The sequence below is a fragment of the Barbatula barbatula genome (assembly GCF_947034865.1).
Source record: "Barbatula barbatula genome assembly, chromosome: 20".
Classification (NCBI taxonomy): Eukaryota; Metazoa; Chordata; class Actinopteri; order Cypriniformes; family Nemacheilidae; genus Barbatula; species Barbatula barbatula.
In genome coordinates, this window is record NC_136783.1 from 3,074,508 (window position 1) to 3,098,207 (window position 23,700).

Consider the following 23,700-nt stretch of genomic DNA (forward strand, 5'->3'; position numbering starts at 1 on the left):
ATTTACTTATGTGCTGAAATGACTTTATTAAATCAATAAATAGATATATCTACAAATGAACAAATAAATGAATCAGAAAATGAATGAAACAACAGAAATAAAATAGAAATAATAAAGAAATGTTCTCACTACCCCATCAGTGCTCTAGTGATAAATGTGAGACGTCATGGTGTGTAGGACACTTGTAAGGGATTCTGACTCTCATGTCAAAGTCAGACTGATCAGCGGTTTAAACCCTGCTCAGAGCAGATTTGGGTAGAAACGGGTGTACATCTAAATTAATTGTTTATTACCTTTATCACTTCATTTCTGCATTTAAGTCTGTATTTATGAATTTATTTAGACACTTTCTCATCCTGCATTAGAAAACTTTCATTTGTGAGAACATGTAAGGGAAAGAATATGCTCTTATGTGATACACGGCCACAATGGCTGATGTTTTTGATGTAATGTATATTTTGATACATCTCATTCACTGTTTAAATAAAAATGCTCAGGGAAAGGACAAAATTCCACTCGGGTCCTAAATTGCTCTCCTGAAATCAAAGTACATCCCTATGAATGAATGCAGCCTCTTCACATACAGGATCCTCTATAGAAACACATATTACATATTAGTCACTGAGCGGGTCTCCTGTGGGATCAAAATGTGTGCCAGCCCATGAATGACTGCATGAATGAGGTAAACCACTTGCACTTTAAATACTGGAAGGAGATGGAAAGAACCTCTGGGTTTACCAAAGAAAACCTGCTCCTGACCAGGTTAGGTTCACAGAGTAAGTTACTATGGTTACCGACTCAAGAGTATAAGTTACCTCTCTTTTAGAAACGGGCTTGAGTTACCCCACTTTCTCGGGTTTAACATACCTTACATTCTGAAACGGAAAACCCAGAGATTCCACCAAACCTCCTTTCTGAAACACGCCCCAGGATTAGAAAGCGCATATTATTCTCCAGAACTCTTAGTTGTCAATTGCAGTGAAACTCAATGCATTTAAAAAAATGTCCCGTCACCATTCTTATGGAAGTCAATGGCTTAACGTATTAAATATTAACCATATTTGCATCTAAAACACGTATACACCGAAACCAGTCTTTCGCCGAGATTGTAGAAAATTGGGATCTAAATCAAAAGCTTGCATGTATTTACAAAAAGAAACTGAGTCAACATTGACATTTATGCATTTGGCACACGCTTTTATCCAAAGCGACTTACATTGCATTGCAGTATACATTTGTTTCTAACTATGTGCAATCCCCAGGAATCAAACCCATGACCTTGGTGTTGCTAGCGCTATGCTCTAACCACTGAGCCACAGGATAGCTGCGCCAAAAGAGGTAAAGCAGGAAAGAAACGTGAGACTGACACCCCTTCCTCCTCCAGTTTTATTGATAGTTTAAAATTACATTTCTATGTCCTAGAACTTCAGTTACATTCACCTTCCGACTTAAAAACTGAGTACAAGCAAATGATAGTATTTTTTCCAGAGTAGTCTAAGTGATATTGTACAAAAATAACATTTTGTTTTCTGTGAAAACATTCACCTTTCTACAAACTCCAAATATGTTTTATGAACTTTTTTTCCTTTTATTGTTATTTTATTGAAGTTTTCACCTTGGGTAGAACGATCAAAACTCCATCGCAAACTCTTGGGATCATTAGCTAGGTTTTCAACATCACGGCTGCTGCGATCCAACTTTCAGCGTTTCACCAATGATATCTTTTTTTCAGAAACTGTTATTACACGACGTTTTAAATGACACGTTACGGTGTTTCTCCACATAGCTGCGTACTGCTGGTTCGGCCTGGATAGACCTGACTGTAATGTGTCCTGTGCTGCTGTATCAGGTCAATCACACTTAGGCTAACTCAGTCTCGTTGATAAAACAAAAATGCAAATCATTCAGAAGCGAACGCCTCCGCGATTTGTATGGTTGTTATTTTTTTCAACTGTTTTTTTCCCGATCTCTCCGAGGCTACGTTCCACGAGTCTCTAGAGGCCTACCCGACAAACGTTCTTCCCACTCAACTCACACATCCCTGCTCACCAGTGGCATGGAAAGGGGGTTCTTTAACAAAGCATTATACATAACACCTCTACCAAACTAAACATAAACATTTTTTTGTATTAAATGCAGAAAGTGGAAAGTTTTTTCCACCCCTTTCCTCCTTTAACATGTCAAGAGCTCACTGGCCTGGGAATAGCCTCTATCTGCCAACCGTTGGCCAGTGAAGAGGATTCAGAGAAAATAATACAACCATCAATCAGAAAAAGGAGGGGCGAACAAGGAAACGGGACTAAGCGGTGGCCTCGATGGTGCACTCTTTCGCCACGTGGCCAGATTTCCCGCAGTTGTAGCAGTTGACCTCGCTCGCCTTGCTGCACTGCACGGCAACATGACCGATCTCGCCGCACCTGCCGGGGTCAAAGGAAACCGTCAGGTGTGCCGATATATTTCACACAGGGCAATATTCCTGTAGGTTAACCCTTTCAACGTACCTGTAGCACTTGACTTTCTCGCAGCCTTTCTGAATGTGTCCAAAGCCGCCGCAGGAGTAGCACTTCTGCTCGTTGGCATGGTCACAGTCACGAGCCATGTGGCCGGCCTTGCCACAGTTGTAGCACACTTGCTCCCTCTCCTTCTTGGGTTCCTTGCAATCCCTGGAGATGTGGCCACTCCTGCCACAGTTGTAGCATGCTGGGGGGAAAAAAAACACCTTATTAAAGAAAACAGTCGAGCGTATCTGTCAGCTGAATTTCTACGATTTGCATGTTATATTGTACATGCACGTTTTCGATGCTTTTACTAGAATCTGAAAACTAAATAAAGCCAGCAAGAACAACAAAATAAATTTTTACAAATAAGGTTGACGTATAAACAAAGTTATTTTTCCCAGTTTAATTGCAATGTACAAAGACTGCAAATTCATATTTTTACTGTTTCATGTGTAACTAACACACAAGTGACCAATCACAGCATGTTTCACGTTCTTTATATTTCCCTTACCATCCTCAGTCCTCTCACAATCCCTCGCAACATGTCCTGGTTCTCCACAGCGATAGCAGAAAAGATCTACAGGTACATCAGGACACACGTGTCATTTATCAAGTCGGCATTCGTCAGTTCAGGTCACAGCATGCAGCAGAGCGCCTCTCACCTTTCCCTCTCCCACGGCCCTTGCCACGTCCACGTCCGGCATTTGGACAGTTCTTGATCCAGTGGCCTGTACGGCCGCAACCAAAACACTCGTTGCTGCTCATAGCCTCTGACTGTACCCTACGGCTGAAAAAAAGTGACAATGAAAAACAGCCAGCGTGGCATTCGTGGAAATACACTGCCAAAGAGACACAGTTGACAAAGTAGCGCCATGAGAGTTGAAGTCGTTCCTGTGCTGATATGTCAGATATTTAACAAACAAATAAAACTAAAGGGTGGTGCTTGAAGAACAAAAACTGGCTATAAAAAGGCGCCTATCATGGTGTGTGGGTCAAACTCTACAGCCGGTTAAGGCATTCGAGAAAAACATGCTGAACCAGCTGCTAAAACAGTCCCAGCTAAAGTCAAATGAGTGGATTTGACTAAACAGCTGGTGGACAAACAAGTCTTTCCGTGCGTAAAGCAGTTTCTTGGCTATTATTACAGCACATGCCTCAGCACCTGGCACGTTTATCCATAAAAACGTATTTACACGTGGTAACGCTCCAATCCCTAGCGCGCTGCCTACCTAAACTAAACTATAAGAAATGCATCAGATTATTTAATACATCATTTACGAGAACAGACGTTGACTTTGATCTTCGAGTCCAACGTTTCACGATGTCCAAACGTGCTGTCTAGGTAGGCAGCTCACTAGGTTTTGTGACACAACCAACATCAATGTATCAACCCAGAGACATTTACTACAGTCTGCGTGTGTCTTTAAATCGATCCGCAACATTGTGACGGATCTGTACACACACGTTAAGTAAACAAAAAGATGATCTTGTGACATGAAAACATGATGAAGATCAGCAGCAGTCTTCAGGTCTTGGCCTTTCAACTCACCAGGTCCATCACGCTGGTTCCCACAGACCCTCTCTCACCATTTGGGAGACCATCCAGTCCCACGACGCCATTATATCTATATCCTTCAGCTACGTGCATGCGCTCGGACTTTTAGTGCATTCGTAAATTTCGTACGGCGTCAGCGAAACGCCGCGATTACTCGCGACTTTCCCGCTCGCCGCCTGTCGCAGTAGGCCAAAGTGCGCCGTCGGAAAACCTCGCTCGTGCACCTTTCTGAACCGATTAAACCCCAACGATTCCTCTCAAAACCACATCTCTGGCTGCTTAAAACAGCGGAGACACTCTCCGACACATTGGCGATGTCACCACACCATATGCACCGTGTTAAATGTCGTGTTTTCGTCCTTTAAGGGAACTCACCTCGACGACGGGACTCGTTGCTGTTTATTTTCGGTTCCTCCTCTCCGCGCTGCGCCACACGCGGTTTGCGCACGGTACGCTCATGGCCGACTCCACTGGCCCCGCCCACCGCGCTTTGCGCACGGCACGCTCATTCAACACGCCACACATCATCATCATACATTCATCACTGACAGATATACACAAACACCTGTAAACTACATTTATACATGCATTAGTATGGGTTTTATTAATGTCAAAGAGAGAAGGCTAAGTTGTAGCATTTTAACAGAGAAACGCGTTAATTGTAGAATGCAGATATCTCTCAAACAAACAACAAATGCCTACGTATTTCCGGTTAAATCTCAGGGGGCGGGAAAGCTTCCGGGTCGTATTCTCCAATAGCAAATTTGCTTTACCAGCGCTCGTTTTGGGGGGAATTGACGTGTAGATTAGTGAAATACATCGTGTTGTAAAAATATCAATATATTAAACATGTAACGGGTGCTACAATACAAAACTTGAGTTTAGTCATGACCTGCATCGTTTAAATGCATACATGAATGTGGTTCCTTCAGGCATGGCTGAGTCCCGTTTGAAGCGTTACAGAGATTCAATCATGTTCTAAGCATGGATTTACTTTATTACACGTAAGGATTTAACCATTAACCGGTACTTCAGTATGTTGATTGAGCCACAGCACAACAGCTACTGAAGATCAAACGGTCTGTTGGTGAAAGCGCTAGCATTAGCTAATGCTAAAGAATAAACGTAACACTGTGGATAGGCTACATTCATTTGGTTTTATTTGTACAGATTGTAATGTAAATAAAAATAACGTTATTATATGCTCAGCAATTTGCAGCGAAAGACAAAAGCCACGCCCACTATTATTTCATTACGAATTCCATTTCACTCGGATATGCGCAAAATACGGAAGTAAAAGCGTTTTGACTTCGGCCAGTTCCGAGTGAAATTACATTTCAAAATGAAATTTCTAATGATAAAATTAGTGGGCGTGGTTCAGTCATTCTCTGCGATTTGATTGGATGCATTAAAAAAAGCAGTTGCATTTTGAAACTGGCAGAAGACTGACAGTTGGAGGGGAGGAGTTTACAGACGCTCCGCCCAAAGCCGTAGTCATTACAGGAATTACAGTGCATTTTCAGATTTTAACTAAATATTATGAGGGCACACACATTTTTAAACGAGAATGACCCACATTGATATACTATTTACAATAAACTCTGCAATATTTCATGAAAAAATAGGCATTGTCATTTTTTTATTTCACTGGGACTTTAAAGCCGGCCAACTAAATAATTCATTTGTGCTGGTGAATCTGCTGGTAGCTCGTCTTCAGTCTTTGGTAATAAATAATATATGCATATTCATCCATGAATTAAATTTTATAGCTAAACAACGTTTATTTACTTATTCAATTGATATATATATCAGACACAATTTAGTTCTGAACCCATGTCTTCACAACCCTTCATATTTATTTTATAGTGATTCACCTGTCAATGAAGGACAGAGTAGAGAGAGAGAGAGAGAGAGAGAGAGAGAGAGAGAGAGAGAGAAACATCCTGCAGTGTTGGAGGCTTTTATGGAGGAGTCAATTTACAGAATATTCCAGCATCTCCCTCAGAATCAATACATTCAGAGCTGTGCTCACTGTTAAGGTAGTTTGTGTATTCTGTGTATATATCATCATATTGTCTCAATACAAAATAAAAAGTTTTTTCTTGTGTATAAACAATACATATTGTACAGAATGACTTCATAAACTGATAAAGAATGTTATAAGCTAAAACAGACATTTAGTCTTTTGAATCAGTTATTCAACATATAAAAAGTCAGCCTGTCACAAACGTTCGGTCATTTCCCAGTGAAATAATATTGCCCAGCAGGTATGAGAGTTGTTTTGTTTACTCTTGTGCTGTTTTCAGATGATGCAAGCTTGAGGGAATACCTTAAATCTGTGTCCTGCGCTGGGCGCTGTGTTCTCTCCGCCTCATCTCTATGACAGCTGAGTGCATTTGAGATGCCCTGGGATTTATACCGAGGAGCCACTCAGCTGCAGCTCTATAGCTGCCCTAGATGTGCCATAGATGTTATTCGTTTTTTGTGTGGATTTAAACTATAGGACTGATATCCTGAGTGAATATACAATTATTGGGTTTTGAATCAACAAAGATAATGGGTGTGAAAAGCAGCGATCAAACTGAGCATCTGATGGTCCCGTGGTGGGATATGAGAAGATAATGTAACATGGATGGATTCCACTGGCCTTCATGATTCAGGTGAGTACCTTAAACACATAAATTATCATTTTTTAGACTATTTATGGCAATAGATCGTGTTTTAGTCATTGGATCATTAGTTGAGGCAGATAATGTGCTGTGGAGATGTTCCTCTGGATAACATCTTTGATCTTATACCTTGCATTCATGTGAATTTAATAGGTCATAGGTTGATTAATGATCTATTCATTTTAATGTTCACTTAATTTGTGTCATTTGCCTTTGGTAACATCGTGTTGGATTAGGATCTGTGGTATCGTGGTTTCGGTTTTTTGTAAAATTTTATATTTGTGGTTATATCACAGTGACTGGGGTGTACAATTTTGAAGTAATGTGTTTATTTGGCCAAATGATGGCACTGTTTATTCAGATAAATCAGGATGTGTAGTGTTTCTGTTCTGAAAAGCAATTCAACGCGACACAAATATACAATTAAAATACAGATAACAATGTCCAATTTGTGTACGCATTAGACAAACTTTTAAAAATTTCTTTAGTTTTATGATATAGGCTTTATTTTGTTATCATGTTGTTAGCTATTCATGTTACATGTTTGAGTTATGATTACTTAATCAAAACAACTCAGCTGCAGTTTGATAGATATTCATCAATCATTAATTCAAGTAGTTTTGATTAAAAACTCAATTCAAAAGTACGTGTCATTTATATGTATCTTATCCTTCTCACCTTTTTGTTGCAGCCCAACTTTTGTGTCAGAAAAAAACACTAGACACTATATTTAGAATTGATCTATGAACATAATCTATGAATATAGGCAATGTATTATAATTTTCATGTTTTTACGACAGTCATACTGTGACTTTATATTCTCTAGTTCTGTATTATTATTATTTTTATGAATCGTTTGTTTATCAATCGGTTTCTGTACAGCTGCGTCGCAAAAATGCAAAATCGTGAAAAGCGCCGTTGAAATAAACCTGAACAGGATCTATACACATTTAATCTGGCGACGCGACGCAAGCGTACCTCATTCTGTCGCGTCGCGGGCGGTCATGAATATGATTACGTCACCCTGGCGTCACGCACAGTTTTTTCCTCGCGCAGCGATAATCATGGCGGATCAACAATTCAACAACTTTCTCTGGTGAGTGAAGCTCGTCTGTCGCACTACACATACTTTATATCGTGTAGATAACGCGCGTTTCGCAGCTCAGCTCTTTGTAGACGCTCGGTTGAAAGCGAAAGTGTAAATATTTGAGGTAGTGTCGATGAAACATCAGTCGCAGTTGTTATTGTTTGTGTCTGATTTGGAAACTTATGTAAAGAGCGGAGTTTATCCGGTAGAGCTTTGTTTGTGAAATGGGTCAATGTGCAGTATTTCTTCTTCCTACAGCCACATCTGCATGTCTCTCTTACAGATCCAGCGATTACTAAAGCGAGCGCAGCAATTCCCTTTACAGTGATGTGTGTTTGCTAGTTACAAGAAGGTCAAAAGCATTAGTATATGAACGATCAATGGATTTCTTTTTGTCGTTAAATCAAACTGTTGTGGATCTTCTTTACAGTGGATCGTCAAATGGATGTTTGGTGTAGGTTATTCCGGACAGTTCTGTTTAGAGGAAAATGTTACATTTAACCAAGATGACTTACTTTCACACATCATCACTGGCCCAGATTGTCACTCATTTCCTTCCCACCCTGGTTTCTGTAGTAATGGTGTGTGTAACACACACTGCCTTTAAGGACTGTGTTTGTATGGACGCATTACAGATCTATTCTGATGTTATTGTGGTTTAAAGGTTTTCTAGAGTGATCTGTTCCTCTCTGACTGCAAGTTAAGCAGACATGAGGGGTTCAGCACTTTCTCTAACTGTGCTGTTGGACTGCTGATGCAAGATGTCCAGAACGGGCTTTGAACTGTTCGTGGGAGATGAGGAGAATCTAAAGAACAAGAATATCATTCATCTACATTTGATTTATTTTTTTCATCCAAATCCACAAAGCAATCCAATCCACTGCTGAACATTTTGATAAAAGTCTCATCATGTAGGCTATTTGTGATTGAATTTTGTACTTATTCTCTTGGCTTTTTTCTATTAACTCAGTTGTCACTTGTTTTACTAAACAATACAGCATTGTTGTTCTCCGTGCTGTATGGATTTGTTATTGTCTGTTTTGTTGTGAATCTCTGTTGAGCTGATAGTCTCATTGATCTTTATATGAGACTATTTGACTTTACCAACCAGTCAAAATTTGGGAATTTTAATTCAATTCAGACTATTTCTGATTTATATGCGAGTTGGAAGCTTCAAGTTAACTAAGCATCACACGCAATAATATCTTAACCACGGCAACGCAAGGCAATGTTTAAGTCAGGACTTGTGATGATGAACGTTTGTGTTAAATACTTCGAGTAAAAGCACACTAATGGCCAAATCAGCCGTGAGAGTTTCTGTCTGCGAGGACACAGACCTGTTGGACAGGTTTCTGATGCCTGAACAAAGAGCTACAAGACACGAGGATGAGTTCTGTGTGCAAAAACCCAGCGTGAGTGCGGTGTTGCTTTCTGTGCGAGAACAGGCGGATTTCCCTGCCCCTCGTGCGAGCTGGGTGAGAAATGTACTCATATTGCCTTCAAATGCTGCTTAACTTGCATAACTGGTCACAAACGTGAGCTGTCCAAACCATCGGATCGCAGAAATAATTCGAGGGGGTTTGGTACATGATTTTCAGGGACAAAATTGCGTTATCGTTCCCATGATGTAAGGCTGTGTTAAAGGGATAGTTCACCCAAAAAGGATCATTCTGTCATCATTTACTGACCCTCAGGTTGTTTTGAGCCTGCATAAATGTCTGCTAAACACAAAGGAAGTTATTTGGAAGAATGGCAGATACAGAGCAGATCTGGGGGAAGAGATCTGCTCTGTTTTTGACTTTCTTCCAAATAACTAGCCCTTTTAGTCCTGCAGATGACCTTGTTTATAAACCGTGGGCCTAATATTTTACAGGCCTATCGCTGCAAGTCACGTAGTCACATTACAAATACAATACCCACTTTAAAGTTGGCAGTGCTCTATGAAAAAGGCCAAAAGGTTTCATTCATTTGTGCCGTTGCGAGCCGACAACAGACTACATATCAATGTGACTGGTTATCATGCATTTACCTTCTGTATTTTGGTGAGGCACAGATTCATTGTCTTGTTCTTGATTCTTGAGAGTATCTATAAATAAACATATTTCATTGAAAGCATTTCACATACAGACTGTACCAGTTTCATACCAAGTGGTTATTCATTCCTGTAAGATCAAAATGGGTGTGACCTGTATCTTATTTTATGTGTAATGGTTTGTGTCATTCAATTATTAATTATTGTCCGGTAATGTCTAATTTTGGTCATTCCAGTGAATTAAATACTTATCCTTTTATTTTTATTATATTTAAAGATGGGGTAACACACACAGTTTCTGCCAAGCTCATATTAATCTTGAGGACCTATACAGTAGTATTGCATACGTCATATCTTTGAAGAGTATGTAGTTTGATCAAATGTATAAAAGAGAGATAGAGCTGTACGATTTATAGCGATACAGCTGTATTATTTCTGGAAAAACACGAGCTGCTGGATGCGGGCAGGGTGGATGGAACTACAGCTCGAGCACACAATACATCATTGCATTATCCCTTCGTGTTGTTTACCTTATGCACGTACGGGTCGATTGCCAACTAAGGCTGACGCGGTGAAGGAATTTCCTTCATTTTTGGGGCTCATTTGCTCGGTGTGCGATATAACCACATTAATCCTGATTTGGGTGCCAAATAAATCGACCTAAGTTATGTTGTTGGGCTTTGTTGTTGGGCTTTATTGGTTTTTATAACAAAGACAGCAGTTTTTAAAACAAATTAAAAACATATTTTTATTTACAAATTACAATCACGTAAAGCGGAATCTTTTCGAAGAAATCTTTTTGACAGTATAATCATATAACAATATAACTTTTCTATAATTTGTAACACTCTGTATAACACTAGGCACACCAAACACGTTGAGACACATTAGAAATACTTTGTTTTATATTTATTTTTTCAAACAGCGGACAGCAATGCACAACAGCTGATCTTAGAAACTTTTTGTTGTGCGTCACGTCTCGTGTGCACCGGGCAAAACAAATGCATAGCAAGTGATAATCTAAATTTTCATGTCACATCAATTTCAAGTCATAAAATGCATTAAGAAGCAGACATTGCCTTTATGTGATGTCAGTTTCAGTTTGAGTGCTTTTGCATTCATGCTTGATTCAGTTAATGGTATTTTTTACTTTTAGAATCATTTATGAACGTGTCATTCATTCTAAAAAATTTGAACATTGCGGTTGAACTGGTTACTGCGGTTGCTTGTCATCCTCAGTTCGTCAAAAGCGTGGTAAAACAGAATTGCGGTAAGCACGACAGCCCTATTGCCAACAAAACACAGACATATGCCTTTGGGTGTTTTCACACCTAGTTCGTTTGAGCCTTCCAAACGCTCTCGGATCAGTTCAGCATGTATATGTGAACAGTCCAAGTGATCTCAGACCACCAAAAGGCCTCAAAAGCGAACAGTATTCCGACCTAGGTGAACTGAGTATGGTTCGTTTGGGGGTCTGATTTAGGGCTGCAGCTATCGATTCCTTTACTAATCGAGTATTCTTCTGATTTTTCCATCAATTAATCGGGTATTCGAATAATAATGACTTTTTCTTAATAAAGAGCAATAGTAAATATACAAGAGAAAAGAAGTCAGGTCTCTTAACATGTCCCTTCTTTTTTAGAAAAATCTAAATGTTTAATGCTGAAATTTCATACATTAAAGGCGAGGTGTCTGATTCCCGAATTACTCTTGTTTAGACAAAGTGGGGCCGAGTATCAAAACAACCTTGTAGCCAATCAGCAGTAAGATGCACAGTGCACAGGACGGACGAAAGCGAAATATGGATTAGGGGTGTGTTTGTTTTAGGGATTTGAACATCAACAACGGCTAAGAGAAATCGGACAACCCGCCTTTAATATCTGTGAAACTAAACCCATTTAGTACATTACATTGCCATATTAAATTCAAAATGCAATATAATACAAATATTTAAATAAGAGACATTAATAAAAATAGAAAGATTAATTTCAAAGGTAAACAACTAACCTCAGCCTATGCATGATGCATTTAGTTTATATAAATAAGTTAATTTTTTATTTTTACAATTAAATAGTAATATATTTGTCCACATAAAAATAAGTTTTGTTTTGACATGTGTACCTGGAGGCTTGCTGTACCTGCAGCTGTGCGCTTTGTAATGCACGCAAATGGGAAGTCCAATGAGATTTAGTTCAAAAATCATGTTTTTTTTTATTGTGCATTCCAATAAATTTCATTGTGTTACCCCATCTTTAAATATGATTAAAATAAAAGGATAAGCATTTAATTCACTGGATTGACCAAAATAAGACATTACCGGACAGTTCATAATCACATTTACAGCTAAAACAATTATATTGTGATTAGATAACACTCTGTCACACCTGTTTTGATCTTACGGGAATTAATAACCACTTGGTACAAAACTGGTACAGTCTGTGACAGTCTGTATGTGAAATGCTTTCAAGGAAATCTGTTTATTAATAGATACTCTGAGGAATCAAGGATGACAACGAATCTGAGCCTCATCCAAACCAAAGTGTCAACAAAATGCAGAAGGTGAAAGCATTCTGACGCAGTCTGATAACACATCACATTGATATGTAGTCTGATGTCAGCCTACAATAGAAATCTGTCTTTCACGGCTCTATTATACTTGTGTCTGGGTGGGTCCACCGAACTGCGTGAGTCTCTGCTGACTGCACTCGCGCGCACGCATCATGTAGTGCACAGACAGAGATCTTTGACTGTCTAGTAGTTCATCTTTCGTTGCTCTGTCTACTTCGGGTATGTACTACATGCTGACAGTGATGCTAAACTCTGACACATTCTAAACTCATGTTGAAGTCTCTCTGTGTAAAGCAAATGTAAATTCAATTCAAACCGATTGCCTGTCTTGCGTTTAAACTGTGGTAATTTCACTAAGGTAAAATGACATTCAACACAACATCTACTTGATTTTAAAATCCAAAATATAAAGAAGTGAATGAATCAACCAATGTGTGTGATATGTATCGGATTCCGAGTTCTTTACTAACACAAAAACATGCAAATACATTTAGATCTTTAGAGTAGAATTCATACACTCAAGTTGCAGCAAATATCAACCCGCTTCTTTTAATACTACGACCCAAGATAAAGAGTATTTATTTTACATTTCAGAAAAAATAAAGCAATGTTAGTTTCATAAACCGAAACAGACAAAAATAAAGTTGAAGAATTGTATTGTTGAGTACAAAAATGAAAAAGGTCAATTAAAAGACATGTTTAGTTATATTTGAATTATTAAGACTTAATTGACTTCTTCAATTTAAGAGTTGTTTGGGAAAGAGAAGATTCTTTCATTTAATGCAGATTGGAGAACTGCATTTAGGGAAATTGTAATGTTTAATAATTAATGTAATGAAAAAAAATGCGACTGTTCTGTTGCAATATACTTAAGTGTGTTTAAAGTTTAATAATCGGATTTGTGTAACGTGATATTTTCTGATCTTCATTTTTAGAGATATCTATAGGATTTGTATTTAATCTATAATCATTGACTCGAATAGAGAAATGAATGGAATCGAGAGCTTGTGAATCGGAACATCAGAAGCGAAAACCAGCCCTACTGCAGGTTCACATAAACACTGCGCTGACCAACCGATCTCACAAAGTCCAAAACACGAAGAGTTATCACTAACAGATTATTAAAGGAGCTGGAAAGAGATAATAATATACAAGCGAATAGTGGTTTATATTATAAATTAAAAAAACTTTACTTTTACATCATATTTCATCAATCTTTATCACATATCAAGTCTAGTTCTGTTTAGTATATTTTCCTTTAATTTCAATAATGGTGATATTCTTTCTTGGTCTGCGAGTACTTTCTTGGGAAGATCATCCAGATTCCTTTTTAACATTTAGTTTGCTGCATTCATTAATATGACCCACTACTGATCTTTTTGATTAATGTCGACATTTACTAACTCATTCTTTTAATATTATTATATTGTAAAGTATTATTATTTATTACTATAAAGTAAAAGAACAAGTTGTACAGTTTTTCAGTAATTAACAATCAATATATATATATATATATATCATGATATTTTAAATAATGACCAATGGTAATTATTATAACCTTATTGTAATATAATCAGCACTGCTGTACAGAAAACTGGAAAAAACATGGTTCTTATGAAGTTATGGTGTGAACAAAAATCACTTTTGTGCTCAAGAGGACCAAAATAAGAACTGGGTTCTCTTTTGAGACCATTAAACTTTGAGCACCAAAAGGTCTGTTGTCGTTTTTGGCTAGTTCCCTTTCTGGTTCACTTTAAGTGAACTGGGTTTGGTTCTTTTTAGTGCTGGGAACGTTAACGCGTTATCATCAAGTTAACACATTAATTCACTAATGGCGACAATTCCTTTATCGTGCATTTACGCAGTATTTTTAAAGTAGTTGAAGTCAATTTATAACTGGATTGAAACCATGGGTCACAGGCTGGGGAATGGCGTCACCACACGTCTCAACCAATGAGAGCATTTGGGGTTGGCCTAAGACCGAATGGAAAGGTACCAAAATAAATCTCTTCCAGACGGCGGAATTGATAAAACAAACCACTTCATTTCGTCTCCCTCCTTCAGCCATGCACTTATCTATCAGTGCCCTCGCCCCATAAAAACTTAATATGTGCAGGTGTAAGTGGCTTATTTAATGCTATTAATGATAAAGCGGAAGGAAATCAATAGCCAGCAGAATACACACATTCCCCCAGCTTAGGTACGGCAATGATAATGAATTTGTTTTGCGTGCATCATATGCAGTGTGAGGCTAAGAGTCAGTGTGCAAACTACTAAACCGAGTTATCTTTCACGTTTTCTTACTCTGAACAGGACAAATAAACACAAAATTACACCAAAATTCCCATATTAGCAAGGGTCCATGTAAAAGTAGTCCATTTCATGAACGTTAACAGCTGGGAAACAAACGGACGCATCACATTATATTAGATCCGTATATCTGTATAGAGCGCTCTTAAAGGGGCAGCAGCATAATAAAGGTCTGTTTATAATGCTCATCAAACAGCAAAGGACGGGAGAATGGCCAAAAAAGAAATAGGATCCCTGTTTCGAAAACTTTCCGAAACAAGTTGGAGTGCTGGGGGAGTGTATCGAGCACAGAAATACTACGTCATACATCCAACTTTTTACATTTTCACCTTGAGTTGTTTGGAACACATCCTTTTTTTTAAAACTCACATTCATGCCCAGTAGTGGTTGTGCAAATGTATATTCTGTGATCGAAGTAATGTAACATTATCTGGACCTTTTGGCAGTATGCACCCTCATACCCCACATCCTTCATTTTAATTCGTTAGGTTTTGTGTTCGACCGGTGCAGATGATGTTAGTAATGATTGTTTCTCCTCTCCCGGTAGATTATTGTAGTCTGCTGCCCACTGTGATGGAGCACATTCAAGGGGCCCGGAAAAGCATCAGTCACGTGTTTGGATGCAAAGACTCTGTATTTGAAGATCCCTGCATGTCTTCCACCATTCTCAAGAACTACCCTTACCGGAGATTATCGGATGACGGGAGAATACCAGACTCTAAAACTAGCAGCACAATCCGTGTCTACCTGCCCAACAAACAGCGCACTGTGGTAACTTGGAAATCATCAACATTAGTTTGTGTGTCCAGAGAATCAGTTTAATGATATTGTAACTTTGGGAGATGTGTGAATGTTTTGCGTCTTTATAGAACACGTTGATGTTTGTCCTCCCTGTTGAAATGAGAATGTGTTGTAAATGGTGTTGAAATAGGTGAATGGGCGAGCAGGCATGACTCTGCACAACTGCCTCATCAAAGCCCTGAAAGTTCGAGGACTTCAGCCAGAATGCTGCGCTGTGTTCAAGCTGGACACAGAACATGGCAAAACGTAAGTGTTCGCCCTCATTCAGACACAAAGAGGCTGCAGGAATCCCACGATGCTGCTGTTGAATCTATGGGCCCATTCTGGAACCATATTTTTCGTTGTAACGTTAATTTGCTAAGATGGTTGATTTTCTATTTTCAGTTGTAGTTTTGTTTTTATTTATTTCCATTACTTCACTTTATTGCAACATTTCTTGCAATCCCACATCATATTTAGGCCTATATTGTATTTGATGTTTATTAACAGAAATGTTTTAATAGTTTTAGTTAAGGATAATAACCCTGGTGTGAAGTCAAGCATTTTCTTTGTTTTGAAATGTTTGAATATAGACGGTTTAATCGGACTCATCTAATAATATATTGTCTATTTATATTCAATTTAATTTCTGTTAATATTCATTTATATTATTATCTGATTGCTTAATAATTGTGTACTTTGGTCGCATTAAAAAAAGCTGTATGGTACATTGTCATCTAGCGGTTGAGCTTGGTATTGCAGTCTAAACAATGGAGAGACAAGTTTAGCCAAGTAACGCTTCTTCTCGGTTTCTTTTGGTTGTTATCAGAAATAATCTACAGTCGCGCTCTATTGTTTGTGGATGTGTTATACGAATATTATGCGAATGGTTGATTGTTTTCTTTTTAGCAAAAAGTCACGTATGGATTGGAACACAGATTCTACCTCACTGATGGGAGAGGAGCTCCTGGTTGAAGTCTTAGATCACGTCCCCCTGACTACGCACAATTTTGTGAGTTGATGTTGATGTGTTTGAAAAAGGAAAATGATCGGCTCACAAGTGGTTTTGACGGTCCGTTTTGTCACAGGTACGAAAAACGTTTTTGAAGTTGGCCTTCTGTGACATATGTCAGAAGTTTCTCTTGCACGGCTTCAGGTGTCAGACGTGTGGCTACAAATTTCACGAGCACTGCAGCACCAAAGTGCCCACCATGTGTGTGGACTGGAGCAACATCCGACAGCTTCTGTAAGTTTCCCTTGTGAAGAAGCAATGAGATTTAATGTTGGAACCGTCGATGTGGATTCTTTCATTAATGTAAAGGAACAGTTCGCCCAGATGTGACAATTCTGGCATCGTTCACATAAGCGGTTTTGCGCTTGGTTGTTTTCATCCCATGGATAGTTAAAAAAGGAACAGACCCAACCATTTGTGTTATGCATTTACTTATATGTTTACTGATAATCTGTTCTCCTCCAGCATGTTTCGGTCCAGTACATTCCTTAACAAGGCATCATATGGACTATGGAGGTCACCATGGCATAGTCTTGTGTAACTAGTATATCTAGAAATCTAGTGTTCGGTAATGCTCACACAGCAGTGTTTTCCAGTGAAGTGAGAAATGGTATGTAGATGTCGTTTGCATAAAGATAAAGGCCTGTCATACTTTTAACTCTATCGATGGTTATCAATGAAAATGAGGTAATGCAGGACACAACGGTCCTTTCTTTTGATTGTTATGTTGGTCGCTATTTACAATTGGATGTGTTGCTGCAGAAACGGCATTTCAGCAACTCTTTTGGGTCAAACTGCCCTCTCTTCTTTCTCGTCCAGGCTGTTTCCTACTCCAGGAGAGAACGGGACTCCATCCCTCCCGCCCCTTTCATCTCGGCGTATGCAAAACTCTAGATTCCCTTTCAGGTGACGAAAGACCTGTTTGTATATTTAACTTGAATTCAACCAGTTCACCATGCCAGAGAGACCATCTTAATAGAAATGCACTGAAATAAACGTTTTAGAAGATATTTTCTCAGCATCCAACCAAAACGTAAGGATGTTTCTTGAAGCCAATCGAGAAGTAAGGATATTTATTAACAATGAGGAGAGAACGACGTGATGTTTGTATGTAAACCAGCCAGGTATCGTCGTCATCTTATTGAATATTTGAACATTTGGTTTTGAACGTTTATTTCCCGACCCTATGATAAAACCACACTGTGTAAGAATGAAATGTCAGTGGAAAGATCTCATTTCACATCTCGTGATCACACTCACTCCTACACGCGGTGACAAAGCGCCAGGCCTTCACTGATGTCCAAACACTTTTTCAGTCCACATCACAGATACTCCACGCCAAATGCTTTCAACTACATCACGCCCATGCCGGCCCCCGGGGTTTCGCTCAGTCATAATAAAGTGTTGTCCACATCCACCCCCAACGTCCACATGGTGAGCACCACCCAGCCTGTTGACGAAGCCGCTTATCAGGTACAAACATTAACAAATTCAACCAACATCAGCATATTTATGTCAGATTGTCCGTGTGTTAAAATAGTTACTCTCTGTATTCACAGGAAGCTTTAGGAAGTAATGAATCTGGTATGGAGTTTAGATTTTCCCCCTTATAGATTTCTCGGTAAAGCTAGGGCCTGTTCGCTCATTCTTCTCTCTTCGGGACATGTTGATTTACAGGAAGCCCTCAAAGCCAAAGTCCGACGGAGTGGTCCAAAACCCCTGCCCCGGCTCATAAAGAGAAAGCACCTTCAGCGAACACTCAGGAAACAAACAGAATTGTAGGTTTTTTAAAATTTTCTTCAGTTTTTACTTAAATCGCGATGAATCTTAAAACAGCCCTGACATGTTTGCACGATTCATCGCATCCAGAAGAGTTTGCGTTTACATTATATATGTTTGTGCGCTGTGCATATTATTTTTGTATTTATAAAAGTATACAGACATATATATTATAAAATATGAACACGAACATAAATATGATTATATACGTATTAGAATATTTCCTAAATACATACATGTTTGTGTACATGTATGGGTTAATAATATGCACAGTGCACAGACATGTACCATGTAAACACAAACCAATTTATTTGACTATATCATGTGAATAATATGTGAAGTATTAGCGCTCCATAATTCACCCAACGTGTTGTTTATTTGTTTGTAGCGTCCTCGAGAAAAGAGAGACTCCAGCTACTACTGGGAGATTAACCACACTGAGGTGGGTTTTCACTCCAGGATCGGCTCGGGGTCTTTTGGCACAGTTTACAAAGGGAAGTGGCACGGTAAGATTACATCAATTTCAGTCATATATATGATCGCATATGTCAAATGTTATTAAAACACATCATCGAACGCTTCGTTCACGGTCTGTAAATGTTCTCCGTTCAGGTGATGTTGCTGTAAAGGTTTTAAAGGTCACAAATCCCACGCCGGAGCAGTTTCAGGCCTTTCGCAACGAAGTGGCTGTTCTCAGGTAAAACGACAAGATTGAATGCCCAGTGAAACGCCATCTGGGATTGAACGTTTATTCCGTGTGTTCATGCTCTGGTGATTTCCTTTGACGATGCGACTGATCATGTTTCTTTATTTGGATCACAGGAAGACCAGGCATGTCAATATTGTTTTGTTCATGGGTTACATGACCAAGGAAAATCTGGCCATCGTGACACAGTGGTGTGAGGGCAGCAGCCTCTACAAACATCTACACGTGCAGGAGACAAACTTTCAGATGTTTCAGCTCATCGACATCGCCAGACAGACAGCTCAGGGCATGGAGTGAGTATCTAGCACGCCAATTCAAGACAAATGAATGAATGAATCGTAGCTAAAGGGATACTTCACCCAAAAATGAAAATCTGTCATCATTGACTCACCATCGAGTTGAACCAAATCTATATAAATGTCTTTGTTCTGATAAACACAGTTAGACAATAAAGCAGATTTTGACTTTTTTTACTTTGCTGCCCTACGTTCTTCAAAATGATGTCAAAGTCTGCTTTATTGTCAATTCTGTCACATGTACAGTACATACATATAGAGGATTGAAATTGCGTATAATATGATAAAGTGATTTTTTCCTACTATGGAAGTCAATGGGGGGCAAAATCCTTCTGGTTACAAACATTCTTCCAAATACCTTTCTCTGAGTTCATCAGAACAAAGACAGATTTATACAGATCTGGTACAACTCGAAGGAGAATAAATGATAACAGAATTTTCATTTTTGGGTGAAGTATCTCTTTAAGGTTATAGGCAGCTGCAATTGGTAACTGTTGCCTCTCTATTGCCATCTCTGTTTGAAATAAAATGGCAAGTTACTTTCGATTATAGTCAAATGATGAAACTTGAACTTTTGACACTCTCCAACATTTGGTCAACATTTGTCAAACTAGCATTTCCCTTGAAACCTCACCTGACAGTTGAAATGATAATACATTGATATGAATTATAAATCATTATTATTAGCTCACAATTGATGTGTGATCAGTTTTTGGGGCTTAACTCAGTGGATCAAAGTTGTTTAAACATTTATGAACATTGACATAGCATAGTAGCAGATGACGTCATAGTTTATTTCCGTAACAGATTTGCATTTTGATCAGAGACCACAAGTTATTTATAGAAATGGGACGAGGCACGAAAATAGAATGTGTTTTTTTGGGGGGGGCGGGGGGTTGTGTATATATAAATATAAAGGTGTTTTCCTCAGTTAACACTTTATCACTGTGCTGGGGGAGAAAACAGACTTAATGGCAAACACATACAGAATATCTTTTTTATTTATAAGTATCTTTATCTTCATTTCTCTTTGCAAGGCAGTAACTCACGTGTATGATTTTCAGAAAAAAATTCCTGCTCTTATTAGTTGTCAAGTGTATTTAATACTGTTTAATCAAATGCCAATGAAAAATGAGTTTTGTGACAATCTCAACTATGGACGGTGGGTATGCGGTGGCTCATGAGAGTATTGCTGTATGTAGTGTACCATAAGTAGATCTAGAATATTCAAACTTCTGCTATTATGTGAGTGTTAATCCACAGCTAGCCTTGCGTTAAAGGGTTTTAATGCACACCTTCCGGCCAATCAGAATCCAGTATTCAAACGGACCATGCTATACACTGTATGTGAATATCACTAATCATGTTTTCTCTCTTTTAGTTACTTACATGCAAAGAATATCATCCACCGGGACATGAAGTCAAACAGTATCTTTTACTATGCTTTCTTGCTTTTTTGAATGATTAGACTTAATAAACAGCTCTGGATACATTGGACACTCACCTCGTGGTGGGCATGGTACACACGTTTTATTGTCTATATATATCCTGTTTATAATTCTGTTTTCAGCTGTAGTGTGTAGGTGTTCTTCAGCAGTCATGTTGTTTCCTGATAATATGTTCAGATATCTTCCTGCATGAAGGTTTAACAGTGAAGATCGGTGATTTTGGACTGGCCACAGTTAAAGCGAGGTGGACCGGCTCACATCGAGTAGAGCAACCGTCTGGATCAGTTCTGTGGATGGTGTGTTTGAAAGTTGATCCTATGTCAGATCTTGAATGTTGTTACTTAAGAAATAAACACTGTATTGATATTATATTATTCACATCTCCACTGCCGGCAATTTTGTCTTGTTACCGTAGCATCTCTGGCACATATTGCTCCGTTGCTGAAGCGTTAATTTTTCAATGTAATCTTTTACTTCGTTTTTTATTTAAACATACTTTTTATTAAAAAAGTCCAAACTGGACAGTGATGACACATTAAAAAATGTAACATAAAAAGTGTAATACAGTGTGAAAGAATGTGGGATGAAGTTAACAGTTTTGTTTGCTTTAGGCTCCTGAGGTGATCCGGATGGAGGATAATAATCCCTACAGTTTTCAGTCGGATGTGTACTCATATGGTATTGTTCTGTATGAGCTCATGACCGGGGAATTGCCTTATGCTATGTCTGGAAATAGAGATCAGGTAAGATGAAATGATCATGAGCCTTTAGTGTGTGGTGTGTCTTTGACTGTTTCTTGAAGCATGAGTTTCAGCGAGCAGCTGAAGTGCGTTTGGCATGAGTGTGATGTGCTTGGACAGTCACCCTGGAGCCTGACTGCTAAATTTAGCCGCCCAAAGGCTAAAGATCCATTTTAAAAGCCCAGTCACTGCTAGTGTGACCTGTGACTCTCACTTTATTGCTGGAGTCCGAAACAAAGACCTGACATTTTTATTCTTACCATAACCTCTTCTAAGAACATCTTAACATAAATAAATATATCCTTAGCAAATACTATTAAATATGATGAGCATCACTTTTACTGTTGCTGTTTGAGCATACTCAATCGCGGATAAGCACGGAAAGATGAGTTGAGTGGACTCGGCTGATTCCCAAAATGTCCACGCATGCGCTGTTGTGCGCGTTACGCCTCCGCAGTCTCAAAAAATGGCCTGCATGTGGACAGGGTGTGCAGGCAACCGCGGACCCTCCTGATGATTACGTCATGCGGGTAGAGCGTGGACGGCCGGACTATACTTTTGCCTTTATGACTCCATCACCCAGAACCCCCTAGCAACCACCCAGAAATCCCTTGCACTGTGACTGACATTTCCATATTTGACATTACCTTTAGAAAATGGAAAGATCTAGTTTGATATTTTAATGTTGTATTAACCTACTGTTTATAATAATATGTTTGTCCGCGTTGTTGCATGTAGATCATCTTTATGGTGGGCGGAGGATATCTCGTCCCAGATCTCAGTAAACTCTACAAGAGCTGCCCCAAAGCCATGAAGAGACTCGTGGCCGACTGCATCCAGAAGTCTAAAGAAGACAGGCCGTTGTTTCCACAGGTGACGTCACTGCTATGGACTTTACGTTCTCTGAAGCAAATCATACAGAGAATTGGGGTTAAAAAGTCTCGCCACAGAGAGAGATACCTAGTTCATTTGCATAAAGGAGTTTAAACTTGCATTTAAGTATTTCTTTTTGATCCTGATGATTTGTCGGATGTGATATTCACAGTCGATCACTCCCGCTTGTGTCTTACAGATCCTGTCTTCGATAGAACTTCTCCAGCACTCCCTCCCCAAAATAAACCGCAGCGCGTCCGAGCCGTCGCTGCACCGAGCCTCTCACACAGAGGACATCAACGTCTTCACGCTCACATCTGCCTTCAAATGAAGCTCAGCTGCTCGCAAGCCAGAAACACAGACTTCCACATATTAAGCTATGAATGGAGGCAACATGGATGAATTTAGCGCCCGGGCGGCCTTGTTTTATTTTTGACCGGAGTAACATGCTGGTGGTTTATGTGCTTTGTATGTATTTATACTTAAGATGGCTGGTGGAATGTCGACTTTGATGATGCTGGTCTCTCTTCTGGTCTGCTGGACTTCAATTCACCCAAGGATCCGGTCGGGAGAGGAAACAGTTCACAGCACTTTCTCGGTTCACACTTGCGTGTAGTCATATCTTGTAGTTTCAATAGCAGACCTGGATCAGTCGATCAGACGTACTATCGTGTTCAAACATTATACAATCAGTTATACAGCGCGTGATACGAGTGACTCGACATGTAGCATGGTGTATATTTTTCTTAAGTGCCAGTACTGTGGTTGTCAACGTGGAGTTGGTATGGTTTTTTTTAATCGGACACCAGTAAAATGCCTCTTCAGCACAGGATATGGGGAGCACTTTATGATCGTGTGTCCTCTCGGAGTTTGTGCCTCGTACGCAACTCAAAGAAAAGTGGGTATTAACTTTATTATGAAACTTATTTGGGATTCATATATTTTTGGCTCGTTCCTGCTTGTCAGTGAGAATTAACTTGTAAACTTGACAGATCGTTTATTCATTGTATTTTAATAAAACTAAGTTAAATACAACACACAGGCTCTTTTGTAATGTAAATCTTACTCCCAAGGTTATTTTCTCCCCATTTTTTTGAATGACAGTAAACACATCGAAACTGAAATAAAACAAATAGAACTAGATATTCTGTGGTGTATAGAAGACCAAAATAGATCAACTTATCGTTTTTAGCATATTCAGAAATTGCAATGTAATGCAGTTTACTCACCACAAGTAATCCATTCAAAATATTTTTACGTTGCAAACTAATTATTTTGATTTTTGTTGGCCACGTAACTTTCAAACACTCATGAATCAAAGATGAAAAAGGGTTTAAGCATAAAAAC

The 23,700-nt window shown here is 38.9% G+C and overlaps 2 protein-coding genes across 4 annotated transcripts; one reads left to right on the forward strand and one right to left on the reverse strand.

The window, feature by feature from the left end:
- Nucleotides 1–1,368: 1,368 nt before the first annotated feature.
- Nucleotides 1,369–4,834, reverse strand: cnbpb (CCHC-type zinc finger, nucleic acid binding protein b). 2 transcript variants are annotated; one of them, XM_079483151.1, is made up of 6 exons: nt 4,756–4,834; nt 4,429–4,625; nt 3,161–3,285; nt 3,010–3,075; nt 2,502–2,700; nt 1,369–2,417 (listed from the first exon to the last, which is right to left on the reverse strand). In XM_079483151.1, the coding sequence occupies exons 3-6, from the start codon at nt 3,261–3,263 to the stop codon at nt 2,300–2,302; spliced, it is 486 nt and encodes a 161-aa protein (XP_079339277.1). In that variant the 5' UTR covers nt 3,264–3,285; nt 4,429–4,625; nt 4,756–4,834; the 3' UTR covers nt 1,369–2,299. The 2 variants fall into 2 exon arrangements, with proteins under 2 accessions (XP_079339277.1, XP_079339278.1); XM_079483152.1 differs by lacking the exon at nt 4,756–4,834 and having other exon boundaries at nt 4,048–4,484.
- A 2,917-nt stretch (nt 4,835–7,751) lies between these two features.
- On the forward strand, nt 7,752–23,388 carry raf1b (Raf-1 proto-oncogene, serine/threonine kinase b). 2 transcript variants are annotated; one of them, XM_079483153.1, is made up of 17 exons: nt 7,752–7,818; nt 15,267–15,490; nt 15,651–15,766; nt 16,409–16,511; nt 16,588–16,745; nt 17,331–17,417; nt 17,828–17,984; nt 18,071–18,095; nt 18,189–18,289; nt 18,679–18,796; nt 18,903–18,987; nt 19,113–19,289; nt 20,674–20,720; nt 20,918–21,036; nt 21,352–21,483; nt 22,219–22,353; nt 22,553–23,388. In XM_079483153.1, the coding sequence occupies exons 2-17, from the start codon at nt 15,293–15,295 to the stop codon at nt 22,682–22,684; spliced, it is 1,890 nt and encodes a 629-aa protein (XP_079339279.1). In that variant the 5' UTR covers nt 7,752–7,818; nt 15,267–15,292; the 3' UTR covers nt 22,685–23,388. The 2 variants fall into 2 exon arrangements, with proteins under 2 accessions (XP_079339279.1, XP_079339280.1); XM_079483154.1 differs by lacking the exon at nt 17,331–17,417 and having other exon boundaries at nt 7,755–7,818.
- The last annotated feature ends 312 nt before the right edge of the window (nt 23,389–23,700 follow it).

Coding starts and splice junctions, on each gene's coding strand:
- cnbpb (XM_079483151.1), bottom strand. CDS start 3,263: ATGAGCAGCAACGAGTGTTTTGGTTGCGGCCGTACAGGCCACTGGATC. Junction 3,076..3,160: donor GGGCCGTGGGAGAGGGAAAG/GTGAGAGGCGCT, acceptor ATGTACCTGTAG/ATCTTTTCTGCTATCGCTGT. Junction 2,701..3,009: donor TTGTGAGAGGACTGAGGATG/GTAAGGGAAATA, acceptor TTTTCCCCCCAG/CATGCTACAACTGTGGCAGG.
- raf1b (XM_079483153.1), top strand. CDS start 15,293: ATGGAGCACATTCAAGGGGCCCGGAAAAGCATCAGTCACGTGTTTGGA. Junction 17,418..17,827: donor AACTCTAGATTCCCTTTCAG/GTGACGAAAGAC, acceptor ACACTTTTTCAG/TCCACATCACAGATACTCCA. Junction 18,988..19,112: donor AACGAAGTGGCTGTTCTCAG/GTAAAACGACAA, acceptor TTTGGATCACAG/GAAGACCAGGCATGTCAATA.